Genomic DNA, 21345 nt, shown 5'->3' with positions numbered 1-21345 from the left:
TGCGCGGTTTGTTCAAGACCCAGTTTAATTAGTTCAAGGAAGTCAGAGGTAAATTCTTCGACAACGTAGACAATCTCATCATGCCCTCACAAGAATAATACGCAAATGATTCGCGGCCCTGAGAGCTTAGATTTATGACAGGCAAGTAAAAAATATGACAGGCTTGAATTGTTCCTGCCGTTTGTCTCACCACCTAGCAAGAGAGCGATTAGCTATTCCTTCTTGTTGTTAGTCATACGTTGCGCTACATTCACATGCTCTTTTCATACTTGTCAAATAAAGGAAAATAAAAAAGAAAAGTTTTCAGCTCAGATTCTGTTGTCGTAACTGAGACCTAGGTTGGTACGTAAATGCACTAAGTGAAGCATGCAAAGTATTGCATCAGTGATTTTTGTCGTACATGGGTACCAGTTGCGTGTCTTAATTTGCAGGGATGCACAATCAGGTAACAATGAGCCAGAAAGTAAAAAGTGGAAAAAAAAACAATAAAATAAAAATAAAAATTCGGAATGATCGAGAAAAGTTACAAAACAGACATGTTGAAGCTAAAAAAAGATCCTTCGCGCTTCAATTTTCGCAGATTTTTAGGGGGGAAAAAAGCTATACAATATTGCGGTGACACAGTGTTTCTTGCATGCCAGGCAGACGAGGTAACTATAAATGCACTTGCCAAGGGCCCTCCTCGAACATGGAACTACTGCAGTACACATTTACTTAGGTCTTAAATGATTAATCGTTATACACTGTACACTGAATGAACAGTTCCCCCTTTCTTTAAAGTCTCGCGCAGCTGCGGTCATATTTGCAGTGGCCAGGACGTTGAATTAAAGTCAGATCAAACATGATAACACTGGAGTTTACACTTGAAATACCATTTTATTACGAAAGAAATCTAGGGAAGAGATTTCCAACGGTCTTTAAAGCTGCTAAAATGCTGGCGTGCTATTGGTTGGCATCTCGACTCCCTAAGATACTGGTCTACTATTGGTCAGCGTGATGGTGTCACAAAGATGCGGGTCTGCTATTGGTTGGCGCACGAGGTCAAAAGATGGCTGCCTAAAGACTCATGTGAGAGTGCTTTCAATATCATATTTATTATGCATTTTAGTGCTTAATTCAAACTTGATTTGGTTATCTATGACTCCCAAGATTGCTAGTGATGTTAAAGAGAGCAGTAAGAAGATGATTTATAACACAGGTGTCGGACTCCAGTCCTCGAGGGCTGGTATCCTACATGTTTTCAAACCTTTTCCATCAAAAACACCTGATTCAAATGTTTGGGATGATTTTGAAGCTACTACGGAGCTTGCTAATTAGCTAATCATTTGAATCAGGTGTGTTTGGGAAAGAAAACCAGAAAACATGCTGGATGCCGGCCCTCGAGGACTGGAGTTTGACACCTATGACTTATAAGTAAACAAAGCCGGATATAATCAAGTAATACGAAGAAAGCTAAGCTAGCCAAGCCTAGGCTACCCTTACTAGGGAATATGGCCACAACAAGCAACAACTCAAAGGTAAATAAATCCTTTATATATTTTTTATTTATTGATATTTAATTGTATACATATTACATATAAGTAGAACCTACTTTACTATTTTGATATCAATTTTTAATATGTATTACACAATTTTCCAAAGCGGACATCTTTTATTTCGAAAGTGACGGGTGCCTCTCATTGACGGCCCTTCAGATTTTGATGAGACATGATCTGGGGACCCCTGGGGTGCTCTAGTATCTCCCAAGACAGGTGTGGTGTTATAATAGCTAAAGAATTTTTTTTTTAATGATTTTTTAAATATTTAATGAATTGACAGGTGAATGAGGCATTTTCGGGAGTCACTAATTTTGGCATGCCACAACAACTTTTTTTTTTTAACTTTTAAGATCAAACTGTGAGGAGATTTCCAGAAGACCTGTACTTAGTAAGGCTTCTCCAGGATTCGTCTAATGTCGTGATACCATTGGGATCCTTTTTCATAATAAGAAACAAACAAAAATATTTATTTGAAACTCTTTAATTTATTTCGTCCCAAGATTGAAATTATTGTAAGTCGATATGTTATGTTACAACAGACACATTAGTTAAAAGTCATTTTTAACTCGACATTTTCACATCCATGTAGGCACAGCTGACATCTTTTACTTTGAAAGTGAAGAGCGCCTCTCGTTGACGGCCCTTTACCGTAATGCAGAGTAAATAAAATTTGAGGTGCGGCTCATTTGACTTCCATTTTGCGAGAGTGTACAAGTGTAAAACAGTGTAAAACATGGAGGAGGAGTTCTAATGTGAATATGTAAACAACTTCTGGCAAGCGCGCACACAGAGGTGAGCAGTCTGGGGGGGAAAAAAAAAAGCTTGGAAGAATTTCGATCGTTTGAATCTACAAGTGTTGTTTGTATGCTGTAGAGCAGTGGTCCCCAAACACTGGTCGGCAGACCGGTACCGGTCCGTGAATCAATTGGTACCGGGACGCGTGGGCTGCACCCAAAATAATGTTTTGGAGATGATTTTGTTTAACAGTTCATACGTTTGTGCTTGATCTTTGTTTTTTTGGCGCCGCTTCTGGCCGCTGTTGATATTACATACATAGTGAGAAGGATGATGTGGTTTTTTAGAGCAGCCAGCAGCCAGCCTCTATGGCAGTAGTATGGATCCGCAAGGTGTCTTGTAAGTTAGAGTCCGGTAGCCGTGTCCTCACATGGCTCTTATTTAAGTTCATAACCGAGAAAGTCTTCTCACACAAATACGTCGACCCGAACAAGCTTAGCATTTTCTTACCAAATGCTCGAATCTCTCGGAAACTTGTCCTTATCCAGCTGTCGGTAAAAGTTGGCGATATAAATCTGCTGTGCTGACCGCAGCTCACTGCGTCACACTGCAGCTCAACTTTCTTCCTTTTGTTGATTGTCGCCATTTTAGAAAATTAGGGACTCATACAGTCAATTACTCATCTACTAATTTGCTGTTCCCAATTAAGCCTATAGATGACAGCATTTAGCACACGCAGGTAACAGCGTTACTGCCCAATGTATTAATTCTCCATGCGGGCCGGACATTATTGATTTTATGACGGAGGCTGCGGGCCGGATGGAAATTGACCACGGGCCTCATTTGGCCCCAGGGCCAGACTTTGGACATGTCTGCTTTAAATCAATGGTGACAAAATCAAATGTCAAAAATACTAAAACAATGACTGATTTTATACGCTCTGATAATTTAGTGTTGCTTGATAAGACTACATGAAGGGTGATGTAATCTGTATGTGTGGATTCTCAAGCCCTGGTGTCATATTGATTGTATCATGAGGCATAGAACAGTAGGTAGGAATAAATATGACATCACTAAAGGCCCAGGGTTTATACGCTTTTCTTGTGGGTATATAAATTGTTGAGGTGTGTGAGCTCTGGTCACTGGGCTTTGAGTTTGAAGGCTGTGTTTTAGAGTAAGCCAAACCAATGAGGTGGAAGTGGGCGCGCTTTGGTAAAAGCTATGTCTCCTCTGCTATTTCCGCTGTGATCAGTCTGCTATATTCCTGTCTACAGTACTTCTTGTCTGCAGTGTAATGTCTGTCTGTATTGTCATACGTGTCTGTATTGTTTCTGTGTTACCTGGCAGTGTCTGTGAAACTGAATTTCCACCTGGGAACAATAAAGGTCAATCTATCTAAACCAATCACAGCCAAGCCACTTAAGCATCTGATATTTTCGTTGGAATGCCTTTTAATTTGTTGCTTGAGTTCGAAAATAAATAAATACATTCAAAGAGGACATGGAAAATAAATGTTGTGAATTAAATAATATTGGCAAGAGAAAATTGCAATTCATCTTGTTTTTCAAATTCGTAACCTACAAGCTAGTCGACTACAGTGAAAGCACCTCTACGTTGACGAGACAACAGTCACAGCACAGCAGCAGCAAGCTGCAAGTTTGGGGGAGGCAGTTAGCGTGTCTACAACAAACATGACTTAAAAACAATAAAGCATATTAACGTTGAGTCCAGTATGGCAAGCCTTTTGAGCATTTATTCGATATCATGGATATCAGCCATTTGCATTTTTCACTAGTTCGGTCTTTGCCAGCACTAGTTGGACATTCAGCCACACTAGATGTGCACTTTGTCACACAAGTTGCACAGAAACTCTACCTTGTCACTCCTTTTCAGCCACATGTAAACAAGTCAACTGTGTCTTATTCTAACATGTTAACTAGTGACCTATGATTTGCAACACAAGCTCACTAGTGAGAGCTGGAACACTCACTAGTGACACTAGTGACAGACGAATTACTGACAAGTTAACTAGTGTGCTCCCCTATATCCCTTGATATCGAACTAGTGAGTGTCAAATGTCTTACTAGTTAACTAGTGACGTGCCAAATATCCATTTGTTATACTAGTAGGACAGTTTGATCTCACCTAAAATGCTCACTAGTACAACTAGTGGATGCCAATCTGCTCACTAGTTAACTACACAAAAATAATGAAGAGGTGGGGCAGACATGTGGATCCCGAAATTCCATTGGCTACACAATTACAATCCCCCTGTCAGGATTCAGATTTTGTGATTAGCCCACCCACTTTAGTTGCATGTTGGACACGAGCTTACAAGCTGTCCTGAAGAATTGCAGCTAGCTAACTAGGCTGCCTCTTACGGGTTACATGTTAACTTGTGAATGCTGAAACACAGATTGCTTGACTACTTGCAACCTATTTTGGCCTTACATGCTAACTAGTGAGGCTCAAAATGTGAACTAGTTCACTAGTAAATCTGAATATATCCATTAGTTGGACTAGTTGGTCTCATTTTGACCTTACTCGTTTACTAGTAACACTAGTTAAGGCCAGAGTTACTCACTAGTTTACTAGTGACACAGATTTTCATCTCACTAGCAAACTGACGGATGGTATTTTGTCTCACTTGTCGGGCTCATTACTTAACTTGTACGGACTTTGATTAAGCATGTTTGACAACATTTGGCACTGGGTGGTATGCGCACGCAAGTTGTTAACTAGTTGAAAAAAATCAAATTTGACAAATGCACATGTTTGCATCTTACAACACTTTACAAGTTCACTAGTTGTGCACACACTCCAACTTGTAAGAAATGTTGTTAAACTTGTACTGGGTAAATGACAGCTAGTTTGCCGAATACATTAACAAGTGCAACAAAAATGCCTACATGTTAAATATTTGTTGTACTAGTTGTGCGTTACTGCTCACTAGTACTGCATAAGTGTCAACTAGTTAAAAGAAAAGCCCTACATGTAGGGAAAATGTCCAACATGTTTGATCAAATCTTGCACAAGTTCATATCTGGGTGTGACTAGAGAGACACAATGCCTTCCACTAGTTCACTAGTGAGATGAAAATCTGTGTCACTACTAAACTAGTGATTAACTCTGGCCTCAACTAGTGTTACTAGTAAGAAAACATGTGTTTCACTAGTAAACAAGCAAGGTCAAAATGAGGCCAACTAGGGCAACTAATGAATATCTTCAGGTTTACTAGTGAACTAGTTAACGTTTTGAGCCTCACTAGTCAGCTAGTAAGGTTGTGAAAATCCCAACTAGAGTTACTAGTCGACATTATATGCCTTACTAGTTTACTAGTGATCAATTTTTAAAACACAACTACTAAGGTCAAATAAAAATCTGACTAGTGCAACTAGTGGGCGTTTGTCCCTTACTAGTGAACATGTACATTGTAACATGTTGCAGTTAATTCCACTGGTGTGACACGACGCCAACATGTATCACGAGTGGACTGCATGCAAATAAGCAGGCGGGACAAAAATGTTTGTTGGTCACTATTCAGATGGCATGTCGTGAAGCTTTAACCCTTAAGCTCCGGGACCATTTGAAATGAAAGTAGTGAATATATAACTGTTTGAACGCATGCATTTACAAAAAAAATATCAAAATGGCATGCATTTATCTGTTCCGAGTAGTATAACTAGTGAGGTCAAACTGTCCCACTTGTATAACAAGTGGATATTTGGCACGTCACTAGTTAACTAGTAAAACATATGACACTCACTAGTTCGATATCGAGGGATGTAGGGGAGCACACTAGTTAACTTGTCAGTAATTTTTCAGTCACTAGTGTCACTAGTGGGTATTTCGGCTCTCATTAGTAAACTCGTGGAAGAAATCAGAGGTCACTAGTTAACATGTAGGAATAAACTGTGTTTGACTAGTTAACATGTTTACGCTTTTATGCCTTACTAGTTAACAACTAAGACTTTGAACATAGTCCATCTAGTCGAACGAGTTTGATCTAGTGCACCATAAGTGCATCAAAAAGCGGACTAGCTGGGAAGTTGGCACTACAAATGTGTTCCTTGATGTCACTAGTTAGACATCCAATCAACACTTGTTTGACAAGAGTGCCACTTCTTGTTGAAAATGAGCCACTAGTCGGCGTTTTTTGTGCAACTAGTAAGACAAAGCTAAAAACCAGTTTGGATGTACGTCTAACTAGTGCCGGCAAAGACCAAACTAGTGAAAAATGCAAATGGATGATATCCATGATATCGAATAAATGCTCAAAAGGCTTGCCATGGTCCACCGCTTACTATTCAACTCATAAAAAGTTTAGCACGTGTTGCGAAAGTTATCTACGTGCACTTCCACGTGTGGCTATATGTCCCAATCATTCAATGTGGCGTTTGCCTTTCAGTTTGAGCCAAGAGATCTGTCCACGTTTCAGATGGCACAGAAGCACTCGACTTCAATTCAAATGTCGGGGTCCATTGACTGCGTCAAATATGGCCTATTCGGAATGTACTCCCGTCAGCCATGTTGACTTCGACAGAAAACTTTGATGCAACTCAAAAACAGCGGTTTAAAAAATAACTTGCCAGAATGTCGACTAGCTAGCGAGCGATGAGCTAGCACGCGGCGTGCCATAGAAGGTACGTATGGACAGCTCTCACCTGATACTCCATTCCCGGAATATGAGGGGCAGTCTTCGTGCTGTAGTGATGGACTGGAAAGCCCGCCAGTCCGCACGGCCAGACTCGTCTTCTGAGCCTCACTGCGAGCACAGAAGGCTTCCACACACGCGACATGCAGACCATTATAGTACGATGAGCTGTCAAGGGAAATAGGATCCAAATATGGTGTTGGGGCGTGACGTCTTTGCTGACGTTGGGGGCGATAAACACTGCGCAGCAAACCAAGGAATTAGTTGTCAATTTAATTCTTTCATTGTACAGATGTTATGATTATCTGGAATGTCTGATTGTTTGTACATATTTGTGTTATTGTTTATGTTCTGTTGTGTTGGTGTTCGATGTTGTATTAACAAGAAAAGTTTATTGTGAATTGTTAAAAGAATATGTGCCAATAACACAAAAAATATGGAATTACTGTACTGTAATTGAAACAATGCCTAAAGGCTCAAGGATCGATATGGTATTTTATTCTACATAATATCTTCCAAAAGATTGGTGGTCTGGAGTGTTTATTAAAACGTGACTATAACATTACAAGATTATCTATTTAACTCTCAAATTTTCAACAACAAGTTCTTTTATCTTGGAAATAACGTTACTTTCACAATTTTTCTCCTCACAGATCTATAATATGGAACAATACAATACAAATATTACTAAAAAATAATAAATCTTTATATATGCAGTATTGGGTGGACAATGGTTTTGTGTTTATTCAGGATTTATTTAATACAAATGGCCTTCTCACACTTCTCACATGACACTTTTTTGAAAGACAAAAAACTCCCAGTTCAGTCACAACAATTTAACTCTGTTGTCAAGGTGAGGTAATAAATCTATTCTTGATTGCAACACTTTATTTGAATGGTGTTGATTTTATGGGCAACCACTGTACTAATAGTTATATTAGGAAATGTTTGCACAATCATAGGAAAATTGTGTCTCGAGAATTTTTTTCATTTCACTCCATGTTTTAGACTATTCATAACTGAAATTGATCTTTATTTTGAGTCTCTTTTGTTTGTAAATAATAGAAAAGGTAATATTATGCTGGACATTTATTTCATTTTCTTTTAGTAAATTCTGTTAGTTATATTTTTTCATTGTATGTATGTTATGATTATCTCATAACATGTCTGATCGTTTATACATATTTGTGTTGCTGTTTTATGTTTTGTTGTGTTGTTGTTCTATTGTTGAGAAAATGTTATCATGAATTGTAAAAAGATTATGTGTTAATTAAAAAAAAATATATGGAATTTGATTGAAAAAAAAGTTTCGTAATGGGTTTCCGCAACCCATTGGACTGTTGAACAATGGTGCGATGGGATGTGCAACAAATTTGAATTTGCAATAACACAATGCACTTTGGAACACTCCACTTTCTCTGAATATTCCCTTATGGATACAGTTTTGAAGAATTTATTATTTGTTTATTTTTTAACTTAACATGTATTTTATTGGAGTTTCTAAGCAAAACATTTTTCCCATTATGACCTGGAGATCACAAGTGACGATAAAAGTCAATCTGAAAAAAGAAGAACGTTATAATAGTTATGAAATGTAATATGTTTTTCCAAGATTGACATCAGAATATTGTGCATAGTTAAAAAGATACAAGACTCAAGATTCAAGAGTTTTATTGTCATATGTAAAGTATTATTATACCACACAATGAAATTATTATTCTGTGCACTTCCCAAGCAGAAGACTACATTCTATGAGCAAATAAATAAATAGCAATAAAACAACAAACAGAAACAATGGTGCTAATAATATAGTCCAAAATATCATGTAGTGCAAAATATTAGTGTAAAATATTGTTTATGCTCTACCACAAGTTATTTATAGTCGCTGCATATTTAATGACAAACAACATGAAAATGTTCTTTACGATAATATGTTCTATAGAAACCCCACTAGTCTAAACACGTTAAGTACTTTGATTAATATTACATTTGCAGAACATGAATTAAGTAGCAAAATCCACCTGGTTTTATCTAACTGGACATGGCCACTTGCTTTTCCATTGAAAACGACATCGCAGTTCATGGTTCAGGTCACATGACCAAACAGAGGAAACAGGTGAATATTTAGTTGATATCCCCTTCCAAGAAAAAAAAAAACATATAATTGACCTGAATGCAAACTGTAAAAGAACCCGTACTTATCTATTTATTCATTAATTTATTCATTCTTGATTCATAAGGGACAGACCTTTCCCATGTAGCCACTTATCTCCATTAGGGTCACTGGCTGGCTAGCTGGTGCTTATCCCAGCAGTAGGCGGGGGATACCCTGGACTGGTAGCCTGCCAATCACAGGGCACACAGAAGAACAACCATTCATGCACCCAATCACAACTACGGACAATTTAGAATGTCCAATACACCTGTCATGCATGTTTTTAGAGAGTGGGAGGATGCCAAAGAGTACCCGGAGAGAACCCATGTGTGCTTATACATAACATGAAAACGCCACACAGGAAGGCCGAAGTGAGCTGGATTTGAACTGTGGACTGAACTGTGAGGCGGACATGCTACTTTTATCATCCATAGAAAAAAGTTTGACAAATCTAACCCCATTTTTCTAAAGTAGATATTTTAAATTATTGAAGTTCGGTTGAAACATCAAATATGCAGCTTGTATGCAATATATCCAGGGTGAATTTCCCCTTGTGTTAAGATGACGACTTTGTCTTATTGTTGCTGTTTTTTTTTTTTTTTGTATTGTTGCCTTGTTTGTTTATTGTCCGTTTGATTGATTCAAAAGGTGTATTTGTGCATTATTAATTTGATTTTGAAATCTGTTCACTGTTCCTTTGGCAGTTACGCTGAATTAGAGTAAACGTTGTTTGGTCGTTGCTAACTTTGTATATTCCTTCTTTGTTAAAATAAAGTTGATTTTTTTTGTGGCAGCATCAAGGTCGCAGCGGTTATACGTCTATTGGCATTTCATACGCCACTTCCACCTATGCTACAAATGTGGAAGGAGCGTCATGGACGGCGGAAGTGACGCAAAGTATTTGCGACTACGGCTGCTGTCTTATAATGTTCTAGCTTTCTCTCGTAGCTATACACAACAGATGAGAAACCAGACATGCAGCGAGAGAAGAACAGTAACTCCGGTGGGGCTGAGAAGTAAGAAAGCACGAGCAAGACACAACTAAGTATTACATTGTGATTTTAGCGTGTACTCAGTCTTATTCAGTTTAACGTCAAGTGCAATGTCTCCTTGTGCAGGCCTGACCGAGAGGCCGCCATTATGTCCAAATACTACGATGGAGTTGAATTCCCTTTCTGTGACGAGTCCTCCAAATATGAAAAACTAACAAAAATTGGGCAAGGGACATTTGGGTGAGTAACATGTGTACATGTCTGTGAGGAAGTCGTTGTTCCGTTTGCGCCTGCCATATCCACCTAAGGATTTTTAAACAAAATATCCATTAGCTCTGTTTACATCAGGAAATATTAAACATTCCTAAGCCAAATAAGCCGTGCGCGTCCCTCGCTTTCACGGCAATACTCGTCTGCCAAAAAAAAAAAAGATTCAATGTTGCAATCAAGTAGCCAATACTGTGCTAAATACTGTAATGTCAGTGCTGCACTTTCGTTAGCTTAGCACAGTAACTACGGTTCAACAGCTGTTAAAAAAGGGAGCAAACGCTGCACATACCAGTTGTCGTAAGTTCTCCCTTCCGTCTTTCTACAAGCCAGGTGAGTGCTCTTGCTTGGCTCCGTTTTGTATTGAAATCTCAGCTTGCCGTGTTGGGATAGCCACCGGTGAGCGCAAAGCAGCTGCTATGATTCGTTCCTGCCCCCTGCTTGAGACATTGAACGTTCCCAAAGCTGATTGGCTGATGCAAGGCAACAAAAGTTCAATTTTTTTAACTTCTCGCGTCACGCGTAATTACGCGCCGCTCGACGCGTCATTGCGCGAACTCCATTGACTACAATACTAAACCGTACGCTCTTCGCGCTCCATCTGAACGCGGCATTACAGTGTAACCCATGGGAAATAAAGTCCAGTCCCTTTAAGAGACCTGCTCTTGTCAATTGCTAATCTGAGACCATGGTCCTCAGTCGGAAAAGGGTGGAGTTTCCTCTCCGGGTCAAGGATGAGGTCCTCTCCCAAGTGGAGGAGTTAAATTATCTTGGGTTCTTGTTTACGAGTGAGGACAAGATGGAACGGGAGATTTATAGGCGGATCAGTGCAGCGTTTGCTATGATGCAAACGCTGTACCGGTCAGTCATGGTGAAGAAAGAGCTGAGCCGAGAGCCGAAGGTTTTTGTTGAACGTCGATCTACGTTCCTGCCTTTACCTATGGTCATGAGCTGTGGGTTGTGACTGAAAGAACGAGATCACGGATACAAGCAGCTGTAATGAGTTTCCTCCACAAGGTTTCCAGGCCCTCCCTTAGAGATAGGTTGACAAGCTTGGTCATCTGAGAGGGACGTCAAGCCACTGCTCCTCCGCGTTGAGAGGAGCCAGTTAAGGTGGCTCGGGCATCTTGTTAGGATGCCTACCGGACGCCTCCCTCGGGAGGTATTACGAGCATGTTCCACTGGGAGGAGGCCCAGGGATCGACCCAGGATAGGTTGGAGAGACTGTCTCTTGGCTGGCCTGGGAGTGCCTGGGGCTTCCTCCCTGAGGAGCTGGACAAAGTGGCCAGGGAGAGGAAAGTCGCAGGAGAGGGGCTGCGATCCGACCCCCCAGACAAAGCTGATGGATGGAGCCTTCTGCTTTTTTTTTTTTTTTTTTCCCAGTCATTTTAATATAGATGCCATAGTTTTGTTTTGTTTTTTTAACCAAACATTGACCAATATCGCAATACGCCTTTACTGTATCACAATATATTGCAATACATTCTTTAGACCCAATACCCAGCCCTCGTTCTAAACATGTTCTTACCTTCATTGGCATGTCCAAGTGGTGGCGTGTGCATACCAAACATGTTTTTGTATTTTGTTTTTTTTATTTTTTTATGAGGCACCCAAATGGCTCAGGGATGTCCCGCCCTAAACTAATGCGTCATGAACCGCGGTGATCTATTTCACCACTTGTACATAATTTTAAAGTAGCCATATAGCCTACATGTTGCATTTGAATAAGAAAACAAGCATCTGTTTGTGATAAACCTTTCTCTTTTATTGTGTTTTACAGTGAGGTTTTCAAAGCAAAACACAGACAAACCGGAAAGAAAGTTGCGCTGAAGAAAGTTTTAATGGAAAACGAGAAAGAAGGGGTAAGCAGCAAACTTGGACGCCACCGTTGTATCTGCCTACTCCTACTGACTGTCAGTTACACATTTAAAATTACTCTTGTCAGAACTTCAAATTACATGATACAGTCCTGCCCTGGAAGTTGTCCAATTCTCCATCCCAGAGGTGGCTAAGTTCGGTCCTTGAGAACTATAAATCCAGCCAGTTTTTAATGTTTCCCTTCAACAAACACACCTGATTCGATGAAATGATCAAGGTCATTATGAAGATTGTTGTGAAGCATGCTGATGTGCTAATCATCTGAATCGGGTGCATTTGTTGAAGGGAAACTTAAAAAACAGGCTGGATTGTTACTCTCAAGGACTAGACTTAGCCAAACCTGCTCTAAACTGTTGATGTAAAAATGACTCTTTGTTTGCTTTTTCAGTTCCCAATCACTGCTCTGAGAGAGATAAAGATACTTCAGCTCCTCAAACATGAGAATGTGGTGAATTTGATTGAAATATGCAGAACTAAAGGTTGGTGTCAAATTGGGGGTGTAACGGTTTTTGTATTAACTGTTTGGATGGATGTTGAGGTACATATTTAGATGTCGAATATTCAAGTTATTTGCAGTTTCTCCACTTCAAATCAAATGGCAGTAATGCAGTCTAAATCAGTTTGCCACCTGGTAGTAAACAAAAAACACCCAAAAAACAAAAATGCAGTTGTGGCGACTTCAGCAGACAGACAGAAAATTATAGATGATCTAGTGATCTAGAAAAATAACTAAAATAATCTAAAATAAAATAACTACCACTTTTTTTTTAAATTATATGTTTATTCGGAACATCCATAATCCACACTTTATACAATAAAACCAGACAGAGCAAAATCAACATTTTTGCTAGGGTTGGTGATAAAGCTTTCATCTGAGTCGGGCACGTTAATTGGTCCATCAAAAAGGCATGGTATGTAAGTTTTTCCAATTTGAAAATTTCTAGAACTTTTCCGATCCGTTCGTTCAATGTAGGTTGCTTTGGGCCTAGCCATTTCTTTGTAATTGTTTTTTTTTTTTTTTTCTGGCCACCAGAGGTAGTTGCAGCAGCTTTTTGTCCCTGCCCCCTTCCAGGAAGGGAAGGTGTCCCAAATATGAATCCTCAAAACACAAGGTATATGCTTGTTAAACACAGTAGTTAAGGAGGTCTGGACAATCAACCAGAAGTCCTTCAGTTTCGGACAAGCCCAGAAAACGTAGTGGTTAGCTACAGCCAAGCCACAATTCCTCTAAACTGGTCTATTCATATCCTTGTATTTCTCCTGGTGGGATGTCCTGAAATATAAGATAATGTTCTTCCAAAAGTGTTCCCTCCAGTCCATGGAACTGGATGTGGAACATTGAAAGTCCCAAATGTCATTTCGTGTCTGCAGAGATCATCACGCCTGATATATTTTTAATGTACAGTGGTACCTCGGTACTCGACCGCCTCTATACTCGACCAAATCGGTGCTCGACCAAAAAATTCAAGTAGATAATGCATCGGACCTCAAACAGATTTTCGGTGCTCGACTAGCCGAGCCGACCCGAACGCGCTCCTCGGCCCTTCTCGGCCAGCGGGTAAGCGCCAGTTCAACTCAGACCGCCAGCGGAGTAAGACGTTTGTTCGAGTATTTCTTCCCGGATTTAAACTTTTTCGTGTTGCTCTAGCCCTTAATAATGGGTCCAAAGAAAGACAGTGATAAGGGGAAGGCAAAGAGGAAAACAATGAGGACCACTATTGAACCGAAGAAGGAAATTATAGCAAAATATGAACGCGGTGTACCTCGCGTCGCAGTTAGCTAGCGTCATCATGGAAGGAGTAACTCCCACCCGTCCTCTCCACATCCATTCCTGTATGCCATGAACCACTCTCCAAAACGTAAGTAAATTATACAAAACGGTTTATAATGCTTTATTTATCTTTATCATGTACCTCTTGTGCACATTTACTTGTGCACACATACTTTCCATTATTTCTTATGGGAAAATTGCTTTCGGTGTTCGAACAAATCGGTGCTCGACCACCACCTCAGAACGGATTATGGTCGAGTACCGAGGTACCACTGTACATAGTATTATTGTTGTTGGCCCTGCATATTCCTGTGTAAAGTTTGGAAATGCACTTTGTCGGAATAACAGCCATCGAATTCCTCAGAATCTGAAAGAAAACAACCTCCGTGGCTGAAAAATCAGTCACAGCATAGGATCTTAATTGGAGGTACCTGTAGAATTCAGTTTGTGCTCAACCATAATTTTTTATTTAAGATTTCAAAGTCACAATTGAGAGAGAAATGTTGAGAGTCCATATCTTCCCCACAACCTGAAATCAAGGTCAAGTCTGCTGGGGGTAAACTCAGAGTCATTAGCAAACCACCTGAACACTTTCAACATCTTGTAGATCTCGCAAGAATTGACCACTGACAGCCAAAGTTTATGTGTGCGATATTCATGGGTTTCCCAACATCTCTAATCGGTCCATCAGACCCTTATCTGCTATTGTGACTTGAATGGGAAATTGAGTTGACAGACCCATCTCAATTGTTTTCCAAGTGGCTACATACACACGTGGACAAAATTGTTGGTACCCCTCAGTTAAAGAAGGAAAAACCCACAATTCTCACTGAAATCATTTGAAACTTACAAAAGTAACAATAAATAAAAAAATATTGAAAATTAAATCATCAAAATCAGCCATCACTTTTGAATTGCTCATTAACATAATTATTTAAAAACACTAATGAAACAGGCCTGGACAAAAATGATGGTACCTCTACAAAAGATTGAAAACTATTTGACCAGACTGATATGATTAACTCAGGTGTGTCTTTTAATTGACATCACAGGTGTTTCCAAACTCATAATCAGTCAGTCTGTCTATTTAAAGGGAGACAAGTAGTCACTCTGCTGTTTGGTGAAAAGGTGTGTACCACCACACTGAACATGGACAACAGAAAGCGAAGGAGAGAATTGTCCCAGGACATCCGAAAAAAAAATTATAGACAAACATCTTAAAGGTAAAGGCTATAAGACCATCTCTAAACAGCTTGAAGTTCCTGTGACAACAGTGGCTCATATTATTCAGAAGTTCAAGACCCACGGGACAGTAGCCAACCTCTCTGGACGTGGCTGCAAGAGGAAAATTGATGACAAATTGAAGAGACGGATCGTTCGAATTGTATCCAAAGAGCCCAGAACAACCTCCAAAGAAATTAAAGGTGAACTCCAAGGCCAAGGTACATCAGTGTCAGATCGCACCATTCGTCGTCGTTTGAGCCAAAGTGGACTTCATGGGAGACGACCAAGGAGGACACCACTGCTGAAAAAAAAATCATAAAAAAGTGAGACTGGAATTTGCAAAAATGCATGTTGACAAGCCACAAAGCTTCTGGGAGAATGTCCTTTGGACAGGTGAGACCAAACTGGAGCTTTATGGTAAGGCACATCAACTCTATGTTCATAGACTCAAAAACCAAGCATACGAAGAAAAGAACACTGTCCCTATGGTGAAACATGGAGGAGGCTCAGTAAAGTTTTGGGGCTGCTTTGCTGCATCTGGCACAGGGTGTCTTGAATGTGTGCAAGGTAAAATGAAAATTGTAGACTATCAAGGCATTCTGGAGAGAAATGTGCTGCCTAGTGTCAGAAAGCTTGGTCTCAGTCGCAGGTCATAGGTCTTCCAACAGGACAATGATCCAAAACACGCAGCCAAAAACACCCAAGAATGGCTGAGAGAAAAGCGTTGGACTATTCTAAAGTGGCCATCCATGAGCCCAGATCTGAATCCCATTGAACATCTGTGGAAGGAGCTGAAACATGCCATTTGGAGAAGACACCCATCAAACCTGAGACAACTGGAGCAGTTTGCTCATGAGGAGTGGGCCAAAAAACCTATTGACAGCTGCAGAACACTCATTGACAAATACAGAAATCGCTTAATTGCAGTGATTGCCTCAAAAGGTTGTGCAACAAAATATTAAGTTATGGGTACCATCATTTTTGTCCAGGCCTGTTTCATTAGTTTGTTTTTTTAAATAATTATGTTAATCAGCAATTCAAAAGTGATGGCTGATTTTTATTATTTAATTTTCAATAAATTTTTATTTTGTTACTTTTGTAAGTTTCAAGTGATTTCAGTGAGAATTGTGGGTTTTTCCTTCTTTAACTGAGGGGTACCAACATTTTTGTCCACGTGTGTAAGTATCATTTTACCAATATAAGAGAGGCATTATTTGGGCTGCTTAGTTGTAGTTCCTCAGGCAGGCGAGACTTAAACACCTGGCCTGCTTTGGCAGTTGAAGTTTGGTAAACCTTATTCTTGGCTTTTGGCCATGCCAAATGAACCCTGAAATCAGCTTGTCCCACTCTCTAAATTGTTTGTCGTCCACTTCCACTGATAAATTCCTAATATATATTGTTGGGCTCTGGTTTTGCTTACTTAAGGTTTGTTTTCATTTTATTTACATTTATTTTAATTGAGCATGGTAAATGTTTATTGTAACAAATCCTGTATTTTATATATACAGTGGGCCCCCGTTTTACGAACTTAATCCGTTCAGCGGCTATGCTCGTAACTCGAATTGCTCGTATGACGGGCAATCCAAACCTATGTTAATCAGTGAATGCGTGCAACGCGTGCAAAACCCTTAAGTAAAAACATCACGACTTTATACATATATTAAAAATTAGTAACATAATCTACTGTACACTTAAATAACAAATATACAAAGGAAAAATGACATTTACTTTTGGGGCGACGTGACTTGAGCTGGTGGTGGGCTGAGGCGTTTTAAAAACGAGAACATATCACCAGCGATTTCCTTCTCTTTAATCCATAATAGAAGAAGCCTCTCCTTTTTGTTGTTGACCGAGTTCCGTCCCCTGTCAAGGAAAGTCTTGCCCTTAGAAGATTGCCGAGAGGTTACGGCCATACTCACTAGCAAGATTAACTATGTGTGCGCCTCCTTCGTATTTTTTTCTTATCTCCTGCTTCGTTTCTATTGTCATCATCCTCTTACTTCTTCCTTTACTGCCACTTGCAATTTTAGAAGCCATGTCTAACAGATAAAGTTTGCAAAGTCTTCACAACACACCGACCAGCTGTGCCATCAAGCTAGATGAAGGCATTCGGCCAATAGAATATCGGCATTTTTGTGATTGACGTGACGCCGGCCAATAGCATATCCGCATACCGTGACTGAGACCGTGACTGTGACCTTAATCGACCAATAGCATATCGGCATCTCCGTGACTGAGACCGTGACTGTGACCTTAATCGACCAATAGCATATCGGCTATATGCTCTGAAAAACTAAAAAGGGCCAGTTTCGGGTCAATGATTATGTTTTTGACATATCATGCACTGAACTAATAGAATATTTCCAACCAAAACAAATGCAATTGAGGGCATGACCAAAAAAGGCGAGACAGAGCGCCCTCTGCAGACTTGCATCTATCGCACAGTGGAGAAACTGCTGGACAGATTTCGTGTAGTTTCAGCTATGAGAAATGTAAGCGATGAATGAATTAAAATTGGATGAGTTTGTACCTAGCATTAATTGAGCATTTGTGAATTCCCTTTAAGGCTTCCCTCCGTGTATCTTCAGAAACCTCGAGTTGTAGCTCATTTGACCAAATTTCTCTTAAGATTATATGTGGATGCAGTGGGAGAAAACTGTTTAACAAACCAAGCTATCCGGTGTCTAGAATCTGAAAGGGTCAGCAAGTGATCATAGAAAGGGCAAATCTTAGGCACATTTTCGAAGTTGGGACTGTGCCTTTGGCGTAATGTCTAATTTGGAGATATCTAAATGGATGAGAGTTGGGTAATCCAAATTAAGTCTTCAGTTGTTCGATTGAGGCAAAACACTTGTCTATATAGAGGTCTTTGAGGGTCACAAGTCCACGCTGCTTCCAATCCGCAAATACTTTATCTGTCATACAATAATGGTGGAAAGGAATGGTTGTCGCTGATGGGGGTGTGTACGGACAAATCTGGAATTTTGTTGGCACTTATCTGGTTCAGGATTCTGAGGGAATTTTTCATTACATAATTGTCCCCAATCAGGTTCTGGAAAGGGACCGTCTTAGAAAAAAGTAATGTACATAAAGATGATTCCTTTATAGCGGCAGCTTCAATGTTAAGCCACTGAGGGGAATTACTAGGCATCTCATTTTACTGACTTTGCTGCAAGTACAGGAAGGCCCTGGTATTAGCAGCCCAATAGTAGTTCTTGAAAATGGGGAGGCCGAAGCCTCCTCCTTCAGCGGATTTCTGAAAATGTCTTTTGGATATTCTGGGTGATCTATAGCCTCAGACAAATGGAAAGATTGTAAAATCCAATTGTTTGAAAAACTTTGAAGTGAGAATGAGTGGCAGGTTTTGGAATAAGTATAAGAACTTTGGGAGAATCAACATCTTAATACCATACCATAGACAGCAGCAAGTTTTTTCACTTCTCTTTGGCATTTTTCAGCTTCCTAATCAAGTCAGCATTATTGAGTTTAAATAGATGCTTGGGGTTTCGGGCTATTTTAAGTCCTAGATATGTAAAGTTATCTACATTTTTAAATGGTAAGGAGTCAAAGTGTTGATCTAGATTATTTGTCAAAGGCATGAATTCACTTTTACCCCAGTTAATCAAGAGAATTTGCCAAAGCGTTCAATCAGGTCCAGCAAATGGGGAACAGAAACCACGGGGTCTGCAAGATATAACGGCGCATCATCTGCATAAAGAACAATGTGACTTTCTGCACCCCTTGTCTTAATGCCCTATATGAGGGGGTGACTCTTGACCAGTCTTGCAAGAGGTTTTAGAGCCATATTGAATAGGAAGAGTGACAAAGGGTCACCTTGCTTGACACTGCGATGTAACCTGAAGGGCTCAGATATGACATTATTAGTGAGGATGGCAGAATTGGGGCATAAATACAGCATCCTGACCCAGTTAATGGAGGTGTCTCCAACTCCAAACCTTTTGAGTGATTCAAACATGAAGGGCCATTCTATTCGGTCAAAGGCTTTGGCTGCATCTAATTCAGGACCGCCGCTTTAGGATTGTTTGAGTGATTGGCATGTAGATTGTTGAGTAACCGGCACACATTTTAAAATGAAAACATGCCCGGTATGAACCCTGTCTGATCTGAGTGTATGAAGGCCGAAATATGGTTACCTCGTCGGGTGGCTAAAACTTTAGAAATAGATTTTTGATCAAAGTTGAGAAGAGCAATTGGCCTATACCTCCCAGTTTCGGTCTTCTCTTTGTCTTTTTTTTTTTTAAATGAGGCATTTGTTTGCTTCATACAATGAACTTTGGTGTTTCTTCTTTACAATGGAGTCCTTTATCATTCAAACCATAAGTGGGGCAAGAAATTTGTGGAATATCTTGTAGAATTCACAGCCAAACCCGTCCGGACCTACTGCTCTGCCAGACGGAAATGATTTGATTGCTTCCACTAGCTCCGTTTCAGTGATGTCTGAGTCCAGTTCTAACCTGGATGGCTCGTCTAATGTTGCCAGGTTGAGGGAGTCAAAGAAGTTATCCCTGTCAGCCTCAGATGTAGTTGAATTGGCTTTGTAAAGCTCTGAACAGAAATCATTGAAGCGTGAGGTAATTTTGTTAGGGTTGACCAGTGGTTGTACCGTACTAGATTTAATTTTGTATATCGCACAACTTGCTTGGGCACCTTTCAACTGCTTGGCCAACAGCTTCTCAGGTTTGTCCCCCAGCTCAAAGTGATTTTGTTTTACGTTTAATAAAAGATTGCTTATAGTTCCACTAAGAATGTTATTATATTCATATTTCAGATTCAAAATCTTGTTTTAATCCGCCTGAGACAAAGGCGCAAGGAAATATAATCAACAAAGGCTTGTTCTGTTAGCGACGTTCGATTAAAGCAGCAACAGTAAATGCGTTTTGGGAGGTCCAATTTCAGTTTTAATGTTACCGGGCAATGATCTGAGATTTAAAAAAAAGAGAAAAAAAATGACAAAAGAATACCAATGGACCCCCACCCCGCAGACTGTTCCCCAAACGAATCATCTCTTCCCCTATCATCTTGCCGAAGGTTACCGGATATATGGCTTAAAACGTGGATCAACACAGCAACAAGTTGTCAACCAAACAAGCCGCCGCCCCTCCACCGTTCATCTAAAAATGTGGATCAAAGCCCATGCAGCCTTACCGTGTGTTAATTTTGGTTTACGTTTTGCTATGGTCTGCTTACATTATTGAGTCAATTATAATCCACATACCAGTCCACTTTTAGTCGCCTCCGGTGTCCAGTTGCACTTTGCCCACAAATTTCCCTGCATCTTCAGGTCTGGTGAACGTTTTCTGGTGTCCGTTGTATTGAAATTGTAGCTTGGCAGGTAATCACAGACTGGGCTTGATTTTCAGCTCACGTAGAGTTGCCGCCACCTCGTGAAATCCGCGCCTCTGCTCCAGCACCTTGGCTGTGTAGTCAGGAAAAACGAAGATCCTGTGTTCACCAAACTTGACTGGTTGCTGTCAGGCAACTAACAGTGTCTTCTCCTTATCTTGGAAGAAATGGACACGCACGGTGAGGTTGCGAGGTTTAGAAGCAGGTCCTCCCTCTGGTTTGGGCAATAGAGAGCGGTGGGCACGATGGATGATCACTGGCTTCAGGAAATTGTTTTCGCCCAATAATTTGGGAATGAGAGAGCTCACAAACTCGTCTCTCCTCACCTTTGCCAACATATTTAAGATTGTTGCGTCTGGAGTGAACTTCCAGTCACTAGTTTTGGCTCTGAGGGAGGCATTTTCTTTAATTAGCTTGATGATGGCTAATTCCGCGGCCTGCAGGCGTGTCTCGTGGTCCGTGATAGTGACATCCATGTCGTCCAGTCCGCTCACCAAAGTGCTGTGCGCGGACTGGAGAGAAGCAAATTTCTCCTCTAATACATTGAATCGAGTGTTGATGGTTCCAACTATAGTGTCCTGCATGTTTTTAATGCATCCTCCGGGTGAGGGTCATGTATACCTTCTGATTCAGGCTCACTGTTGTTAGCCGCAGCCGTAGCCACGCTGCTAACTGGCTTGAGCGAATTGAATTTCAGCCTGTCTTCTCGGTTTTGAGTTTGTCAAGCATTACCAAATTTTCCGCACTATAACGCGCACCTAAAAGCC

The 21345-nt window shown here is 40.3% G+C and overlaps 2 protein-coding genes and 1 long non-coding RNA gene across 6 annotated transcripts in view; 1 reads left to right on the top strand and 2 right to left on the bottom strand.

The window, feature by feature from the left end:
* fpgs (folylpolyglutamate synthase) overlaps window positions 1-7123 on the bottom strand; it is a 57389-nt gene extending 50266 nt beyond the window's left edge. The window contains exon 1 of the mRNA XM_088434343.1: window positions 6938-7123. Within this exon, the coding sequence (XP_088290469.1) occupies window positions 6938-7081 (144 nt within the window). The 5' untranslated portion in view covers window positions 7082-7123. The remainder of the gene's footprint in view (window positions 1-6937) is intronic.
* Window positions 7124-8581: 1458 nt separating this feature from the next.
* On the bottom strand, window positions 8582-10961 carry LOC148411316 (uncharacterized). 2 transcript variants are annotated; one of them, XR_015867936.1, is made up of 2 exons: window positions 10634-10961; window positions 8582-10377 (listed from the first exon to the last, which is right to left on the bottom strand). It is a non-coding gene; the product is annotated as an uncharacterized LOC148411316 (long non-coding RNA). The 2 variants fall into 2 exon arrangements; XR_015867937.1 differs by having other exon boundaries at window positions 8582-9269.
* Window positions 9931-21345, top strand: part of cdk9 (cyclin-dependent kinase 9 (CDC2-related kinase)) — a 27186-nt gene continuing 15771 nt past the window's right edge. For 2 of the 3 annotated variants that reach the window (XM_088434821.1, XM_088434823.1), the window contains exons 1-4: window positions 9931-10098; window positions 10201-10314; window positions 12122-12203; window positions 12608-12698. In XM_088434821.1, the coding sequence (XP_088290947.1) occupies window positions 10058-10098; window positions 10201-10314; window positions 12122-12203; window positions 12608-12698 (328 nt within the window). In that variant the 5' untranslated portion in view covers window positions 9931-10057. Of the gene's footprint in view, window positions 10128-10200; window positions 10315-12121; window positions 12204-12607; window positions 12699-21345 lie in introns of all 3 variants that reach the window. The other variant, XM_088434822.1, reaches the window with a different exon arrangement.

Source organism: Hippichthys cyanospilos, chromosome 15, assembly GCF_059441005.1.
Source record: "Hippichthys cyanospilos isolate Australia breed blue-spotted pipefish chromosome 15, RoL_Hcya_1.0, whole genome shotgun sequence".
NCBI lineage: Eukaryota > Metazoa > Chordata > Actinopteri > Syngnathiformes > Syngnathidae > Hippichthys > Hippichthys cyanospilos.
This window is presented reverse-complemented; position numbering and strand designations above follow the sequence as displayed.